Raw genomic sequence first — 8,876 nt, 5'->3', positions numbered from 1 at the left:
TCCACATTTCCATAAAATTAATTTGAAAACTGAAAATGTAAAAATAAAAGCTAATTTAAAATTATATAACAATATCCATAAACACTTAATTAACGATGATTTGCATGTTGATTTTAAGAATTATTGTAAGTAAAATGGAGATTTGAAGAATATCTCAATGAAGATTTTGACAGTATCATGTAAACAAACCTTTGATACATTTAATCAAACAGTCTGAAGTGTGCACATTTTCATGCAAACTATGTAATAAAAAAGCTTTAGATAAGTGCTTCATTTGTAGAAATATTAAATTGAACCACATGCTTTCATCAAAAACACTGCCTACTAAACGCTCTGGCACGCGGCATGTGTCCATTAAAAGCTCCGAAATGACAGATGAGGGAAGCTCAAATTGTGCGGACACTAATCTGAAATGCACTGCATTGATCGGCTGGAGATTACAGCGTCCCTGCAATGAGTTGCAATTAGTTACATCACATTTCTCAATCAATTAAACTTACCCTGAGGCCACACTTTTTAATATCACCGGTGAGACTCTTGCATGAAATTAAATTAGCGCTCTCTCTCGTTAGGTGGTAACTTCTCCTTTTGTAGTTTTATCACAGACACCGACTGTGGTCTTCAGATCTGTCTCTTGATCAGATGTAATACATCTGATGTACTACAAGGAATCACCTGGAATGAAAATGAGAAAAGACAGGAGTTAATATGAACATCTGACTATAGCAAAGATAAGAGTTAAAACAGGTGAAATATGAAAGATCCGCACAAAATGACTCTGGATTGACTGCTGAAATGTATGGCATAAAGTTTGCATGGATTCACCTTCAGGTTGTGTGAAGGATAACTCTCTCAGCAAACGTCTGATCCATTTAAATTGGGAGCAAACCTTTTCCCTTTATACTGCACATTTAAGATTAATAGATCTCATTTATCTGTTTAGCGCTTAACAGAAGCCTTTAAACCAAAGCAGGATAAAAATGAAATTAAATTTAATTAAATGTGTTGGATTTTGCAGCTATACATTTAAGCAAGGGACGAAATGTTCATAATAGTGATGAACAATATCACTTATTTTCATTTCGATCTGGTAAAGGGCACATAGGGTAAAAGGCTTTGGTTGAGAATTTAGGATCATTGTTTAGAATATGTGTATGGCATCAATAAAACAAAACAAAAATCTATAGATTTTATTGCAAAAAGTCTAGTAGTTTTGTGTGTTGTCACTTACCAAATTGTTACAAATTGTTATTTATTTATTAAAAATATTAAATAAAACTATATTTTCAATACAATAAATAAACAAAATTATATGTATATATATATATATATATATATATATATATATATATATATATATATATATATATATATAATACCATGCATACTATTATATTTACTACTTTATTTTTACAACACAATTTTATAGAAAAATAAATAAAATATTTAAATTATACAACTAAATTTTTGTTTAAACTTTATTTCTCAAAAAGTATTATTATGTGTATGTATAAAATCTCTTCTCATCTCTATATATATGTATATAATATTTATATATATAATATATAATATATAATATTATATATATATATTAGTATATGTAGCAAGGTTTATATATATATATATAGAGAGAGAGAGAGAGAGAGAGAGAGAGAGAGATAGATAGATCATTTTTGACAAAAAACTACTAATAATTAACATGTTATCTTTATAATACATATTGTTGAACCATGCTTTAAGCATGCATACTGTGCAATATTTTTACACGTAGTATAATTGGGTCTGTATAGAGGTTAATGTAGGTTTGTATACTTTGACAGCTTTTGTGGGACGCAGGTTCAAGACTCCACCCATCCTCCTATTTACATGCCTGCTTTTTGAATGCCCTCTAATACCTACGATTTCTGTATTTCTTTCATTCGCGTGTGGACGGCGTTTCCAAGCTCTCATGCCTCTTCCTGTTGTGAACTGACACTTATTATGACTCTAGCAAGGATTCCGCCTCCCATGCCTTTTTTAGCACGGCTGCAGACGCGCAGGCCACGCCCCTTGCTTATTTTGTCTACACAAAGGCTCCGAAGCCCCGCCCTTTTGACCAAATAAGTCCAGACTGTCCTTACACGGCGAACAATCGATGCGCGTCGCAGCCTTTTCCTTTCCTTATCCCGTTTATATAGTACGGCGACTTCCGCCCTTGCCGTTAAAGCAGTGCGATCATGGCGGAGCGCGTTCAGCAGCCCCCAGCTAAACGGCTCTGCTGCCGACCCGGTTATAGTACGACGTGTAGACAGGGGCAGCGAGCCGGTGGAACAGTATGCGGCGGTTCGGGTTCTGGCCAAGGGGGATCCAGCAAAACCCAGAGCCCCGAGTCGCTCCTGGACATTGCAGCGCGGAAAGTAGCGGAGAAGTGGCCGTTCCAACGGGTGGAGGAGCGTTTCGAGCGCATCCCGGAGCCCGTACAGCGGCGGATCGTGTACTGGTCTTTCCCGAGGAGCGAACGGGAGATCTGCATGTATTCCTCTTTCAACACTGGCGGAGAGGAGAGTGCGACTAGCGGGGAGAACGTAGACGAGACGCGGTTACCGTTCCGACGCGGGATCGCATTGCTGGAGAGCGGCTGTGTGGACAACGTATTGCAAGTCGGTGAGTGTGGACGTGAACCCGCGGCTTGGAAAACGTGTAAATCTAGCGATTCCAGGCACCTTCGCGCAGACACAGTCGAGAGAAAACGTTCGAACGTCGTTTAAATGAGGAACACGAGTCGAATGAAAGGCACTATTGAAATTACGGCGAACAAAGGGAGGAATACAACGGGTTTAAATCTCTCGACAGGGTGCCGGTGATGTCGTTTCGCACTTTTAGACACCGAGCGCTCAGGTTTATCGATACATTCCGAGCGTTCTGGGAAACGTTCTGAATACATTGTAGCGCTTTTGTATCTGCGCGAGATAAACAGCGCGGAAGTGGAGCTCGACGTCTGTAGCTCGATCCATTCAGCGTTTAAAGCACACTTTCTTGACTTTTTCCTTATTCTTTCACCTCGGACATGTTTTGTAGTTCGACTTTAGTCGGTGTAGCGACATATTAATCGTGTGTTTTTTCGTAAAGCGATTGAAATGTCACCTCTTCCGAAGCTTGTCTGGTCTGTTTATTTTTTTCTGAAGTGAAAGCGAGGAGGGGGTTATTGGCGTAGTAAGTCGACCAACTGCTGGATGTAGAACTGTCATGTCAACTAAAATAGCTGGAATAGACGCGAATATTTGTTGTTATTGCAAACAAGACCTTGGCTCTTGTTTTTAGTAGCGAAACACCGCTGTTTTGTATTTAGTGGGTGCGCATATCAAATAGCCGTCAGGCATCCCTATTGAAATTGGCACTTTGTTCCCATTTTCATGTTCGTTTGTGTCTTTTCAGCTTTCCGTCATCCTTCAAAAGGAAGGGAAACAAAAGCGGCTTTTTATTTTCATTCACTGCTTGTTAAATGGAAAAGATTTGGGAAAGGGGTGGGAGGAATGGCGATTTAAAGACGCAGCGCCTCGATTTCTTTTTAAATGTCCCCTAATAATATGCATACGTTCCGGCTGACCCTGGTGACGTCAGCGTGCGCCTCAAAATTGTTAAAGTAGCTGCGAACGTGATATTCAGCTCTGGCATGTAGTGATTCACTCGCTTTGTCGTTTCACAACTTTATCCACCTTTGTTTTTAAAGTCCCCGCAATTGATTCAGCGGCTCTCCACCCTTTGGAAACAATTCAAGATTTTAATCACATTAGTGCCTTTGCTTAATTCGAATTGTAATGCAATCAGCAGACATAATTTTCTGCATGACCATTCCCCCCCTCCTCCACGTCCGTAGCCCCTCAAGTGAAGAGGTGCCTCAGCTGGGCTCTGTGCCCTCACCCTTCAGCCAAAATGGGTTTGTGCTCTTAGGAAAACGCACACACTGGCCCATGTGTGTCTTCCCTGCCCGGAGCCTCTCGGGCGGACTGGCTGTCTTGGAAGATCAAGGGCTCTTGCCCTTTTTCCAACAGGCTACGTGGAGCTCTCTGCTTTTGATTCTGCTTTTTCCCCTTTGTGTGCACCTCATTCCGAGCTCCAGCGATGGGAAATGACAAGCCTGCGCGCACGGGGAGGGTTTCTTGGCTGATTGCATCCCAGTATGGAATTCTCTGCAAAAATAAAGCCAAGCGGCGATAAATAAAAGATGCAATCTTGCGACGCAGGCAGGGCCGGGGGGGTTGCTTCCAGCCGACCCGGATTAGCCCCGATAGGTAGAACTCACCGTGACGAACGAGCTGAGACTGAATTCAGGACAGGAATTTGTTTTCCTTTCTGTCATACGCAGGGGGAGGGGATGTAATAAAGCCATATATTTCTCATAAATATGGCCGTGGCGTCCCTCGGCTGGCAGTTGGCCACGATACTCTATATTTACATACCAAGGGCAACTGAGCAGCCCTCCTCTTTTAGCGCATGCAGGGAATGTTTATCGCATTACAGGATGTGTAGATGGTACATGCAGCACTGATCTGGGTGGAAAGTGTGTGTGTGTTTTCATGAACAATTTGGCTGAAGCACACTGCGGGACTATTGCTGTGGAAACGCAGGCGATAAAGCTCTGGGTTGCAATTGCAAACCCAGTAGAAGTTATGTATTTATTACCAGTGCTTATGCGTCTGTTGCTGCGACTTGCGTCATATTGATCACCCCGAGCCCGAAAGGTCACAGAGTTCAAGTTCAAGCCCCTTCTTTCCAGCCTTGTGTTGCGTTTCCATCTGTTATGACTTTATTAGGCTGCCATTCGGTGATCCTATTAGCTTATAATCTGCCTTTTGCTTGCGATATGTTTGCCAATATGCTCAGCTGTTAAAGATCAATCGGAATTAACCGCAAATACCATGTGATGCGTGTCGCTGGTGTGCTGTTTGATGTGTAATAACAATACCGAGGAGCGCCGCTGAAAAGATCACAGGTCTACATTGTATATGTCAGTACTTTCAGTTGGCGTAATAACTTGACAGTTAAATCTCAAAGCGACCCTGTGATGTCATTTTCCATTATTATAGCTCAAGTCAGGACATTTTGCGGCGTGTTCTCGGAAATACTTCAGGTTTTTTGAAATTTTAACATTGTAGATGTTAATGGCAGAACCATATGCGAGTCCCAGAGGTGTATTGATCAGATGAAGAAGACGGTGTCATAGCGGCATAATGATATAACGGGACAGAATAAACTGATTTGTTTATTGATCTCGCGTCAGAGGAGACGCACATTTCCATCAGCCTCATTAACCCAGAAAGGGTGTGTGTTTTTAAGTGTGTAAAGAATGAAAAATAGAGCGCTGCACATGCTGTAATGTGTGTTCCAGCTCACTGAGCCAGTGGAAAGAAAAGCCTTATGCCGGCGTTAACATTTCTGCTATTCGTACACAGAAGTGCAAAATTTAAGATGTACAACTTAAATCTTGCATGAGGCTGTTGCTTTTGGGGCCTGTCAGAAATGCCATGCGGAAGAGAGCGTTGCTGAGTGTATAAAGGCATCAGAGCTTCTGGTTTGGTAGATTTGAGGTCAGTGTGCCTGTGTTATTGCTTTATGATGCTTTATAAGATGTGTGACGTGTCTGTGAAACTGCTGATGCTTTTTCTACCTTCCTAACGCACTTTTTAGATGTTCTGGAGGAAGAGACCAAGATTTCCCCCTGTATTCTTCTCATTTTCACTCAGAAACTGCTAGTAAATTTCACAAATAATTACAAAGAAACAGAATTAAACATAAAATTTAAAGACAAATATTTTTTTCTTGTAAAGCATACTATTTACAACATCTAAAATTATTATTTTTATTATTATTATTATTTTTTACAGTTTAGGAGAAATTGAGTGTTGAAATGTAAATTGATTGATGGGTAATGGACTTGGCATGCTATAATATAGCTAACTTGTGAATTTTTTGCACACATACAATAGTCAAAATGCAATGTGGTCGACTTGATATTCCACTGAACCTGAAGTAATAACAGTCGTGATTTTTTTTAACGTCTCTTTCTTTACTTATTTAATATGACTGCAAAAATCAAGTCAATGTTTACTCAAAATTGGATTTAAAATGCAAAATAACAGTTTATTTCTTAGAAGATTTACTATTTGTAGTGCATAATACAATGCGAAAAGTTCATTAAATAATGCATTCTGTTTCACATACTATTTAAAAAAAAAATAGAAAGCAGTATTTCATAGAAAAGCTAACATGCATAAAATTCCCTACTGTATCTTACAATGCAATGTGGTTGACTTGATATTCAGCTGAACCTGAAGTAATATCAGTTATAATTTTTAACATCTCTTTCTGTAATAAGACTGACAAAAAAGATTAAAGAAAATGATTAAAAATGCAAATTCAGTTTATTTCTAAGATGCTTAACTATTTGAAATGCATACAACAATTTGAAAAGTAGGCTATATTATAAATAAAAAGTACTATTTCACATCATATGATAATAAAAAATAACAATTAATCAAAAATAACCTAACAAACCCATACAAATTCACATAATTTTTCAGAGTTTTTTTATTTTTTATTATCTTAGCTCAGCATTAAATCAGATCATATGGTCTTGCCGTAAATGCTACATTTTCCGCAGCAGCTTTGAATAGTCAGATTGACAGTAAGCCTACAGATTTGCACCATGTATTGAAAGTTAGCACTCCACCCACAATGCTTTTTGATGTAGTTTGTGGTGGAGGGCGTAAGCTCTGCTCTCTGCTGCAGGGTCTGTTATAATATTAGACTGTAGTTTCTTCACACGTCACATGCTTCAGTTAAAAGTCTACCAGAGCTTTATTACCAGTCCTATAAAAAACCCAGCGATTCATTCTTGTGGAATTCAGTCTGTTCTGGAGATTTGGAGAGCTACGTTGCGAAATATCACATCATAACGAACTGCATTTTGACTTCATTGTGAAGTTTAGTCATTCCAAACTAATGCTGTGACCCACAGCACTCGGTTTGAGCAAAACTAGAAACCTGCAGTTGTCCGATGAAAGCTAGTCTTCATAGTTTGGATGCTAGGTTGAACTCAAATGTTTACATGCATGACAGACTTGGTTCTTTGTGTTCGACAAAGCAAAGATGGAGGATTCTGGCATCGAACGAGCTCCTGTGCTCTTCCATTCTCTGGAGTAGTTTGTTCTTGTGAGTTGTAATGCGCAATGATGTGATATGCATTTAAGTGATGTTGGTCAGAATAAAGTGGACTTGCTCGGTATCTTCATATTTCTTTCTGTCCTTTCACTTCCCAATGAAGATAGGAAGCTTTTATAGTACAAAAAAGATGCATTAGGCGTGTAGGCTAATCGATGCTTTGTGTTTTAGTGTTCTCATGCTGTCACAGAGAATGATGGGAGATATAGTTCCGCCTCGTAATCTGGTGAAATTTTTCTGGCAAGCTTGAAAAAGTTCGAATGCACAGTAAAAACAATATCAGTGAGCTTCTGATTTGAGGTGTTTTATGAGTTCGTAGAACTTTATTTGATTTCAAAATGTTAAAATCATAATTCAAAACGAAAACATAATTATGAAGAATATCAATGACCTTGTGACTTGATTTCTGCGATTCTTTTTATTATAAGGATCAGGGGTGTTTTATGAATTTTCAGTGCTCAATTAACTTCCATGATTTGTTATTACGAGAATCAGAAATGAATAAATTATATGTTGAAATGAGTAAATAAAGAAATTAATAATTATAAATTTGTAGCGTTTTGTTAATTTTAATAGTCAGTGAGCTTCTAATTGGATTTCTACGATTAAAAAAAAAAGAAATTCTGAAAATTCTTTATTTTATTTAATAGGCATCAAGATATTCAAATTAAAATTCACAATGAAAACATTTATGGTCAATATCGGCGAACTTCTGATTTGAATTTTTGTTGTGAAATTGCATTCAGATTGTTTTGAAATTCTGAATAAATGTAGACCTGTGACTGCACATACTATGTGTTCATTTTAATGATTAATATGTGCAGATTTTACTATTTATTGTATTTTGGAATCTTTGATCACGTTGCTTTTACTGCTACTTGAGGTTGTAGTTATTTTACCCTGGTAAAGAGGGTTTTGCGGCCATAGTAAAACACTGAAACTTGTGCGTCTCAAACTTCTTTGGGAGATAAATGAAGTGCATCCAGTAAGCAGTCGGCAGTCATTTTCTGTAGCGTTTGACCTTGTTCTGGAGGATTGTAGTGTTTCTCGGTATGGTAATATCTGCACGCACTTCAGTTTGAGAGCGGCATCACGGTCAAGTATCTGGAGAGGATCAAGGAGTTTGACCTCTCCGCAGGATCACAGAGCAACGACAGGCTGCCCTTATATCATTATTTAATAGCCACCCCTTCCTGTACCTCCCTGTGTTATTTTGTAGTGTGAAGTAAGATGTTACTCAGTAGCCACTTGCATATGTGTCTCAGACAATGACTGACTGGAATGTGCTCCGCTTCCCAGCATCCACATACTTGAGCAGCATCCAGTGCCCTGGACGGGTGGAGTTTGGTCACAAGGCCCTGCCTGGGCCCTCTTTAAATGAATAACATGGCTATCTTAGATCTCACCAACAGCCAAACATGGTTCCGACTGATGGTTTTGAAATGGGTTTCGGAAATTAAAAGATTTGCATTGCAACATTGCAAATGTTTGCATTTTTTCTCTGTATTTTTAATGCTATTGGAGTTCTGTTTTTGCAATCAATAGTTTTTCAGTGTCATAGTGTAAAGTTTAGCATGCATTCATCCTTACTATTTACGGGCTGAACAAACAGGCCCCTGCTGCATGCCTTTGCCTTTGTTGTTTTGTTTAAAATGCATATGCAGGCAACAATGAAG

General features: G+C 38.9%; 1 protein-coding gene across 2 annotated transcripts in view; it reads left to right on the top strand.

Annotated features, from left to right (window-relative positions):
- The first annotated feature begins 2,117 nt into the window (after window positions 1-2,117).
- Window positions 2,118-8,876, top strand: part of LOC109088243 (zinc finger SWIM domain-containing protein 6) — a 74,584-nt gene continuing 67,825 nt past the window's right edge. Inside the window, exon 1 of one of the 2 annotated variants that reach the window (XM_042733240.1) lies at window positions 2,118-2,643. In XM_042733240.1, the coding sequence (XP_042589174.1) occupies window positions 2,217-2,643 (427 nt within the window). In that variant the 5' untranslated portion in view covers window positions 2,118-2,216. The remainder of the gene's footprint in view (window positions 2,644-8,876) is intronic. The other variant, XM_042733239.1, reaches the window with a different exon arrangement.

Source organism: Cyprinus carpio, chromosome B10 (genome assembly GCF_018340385.1).
Source record: "Cyprinus carpio isolate SPL01 chromosome B10, ASM1834038v1, whole genome shotgun sequence".
Lineage (NCBI taxonomy): Eukaryota > Metazoa > Chordata > Actinopteri > Cypriniformes > Cyprinidae > Cyprinus > Cyprinus carpio.
This window is presented reverse-complemented; position numbering and strand designations above follow the sequence as displayed.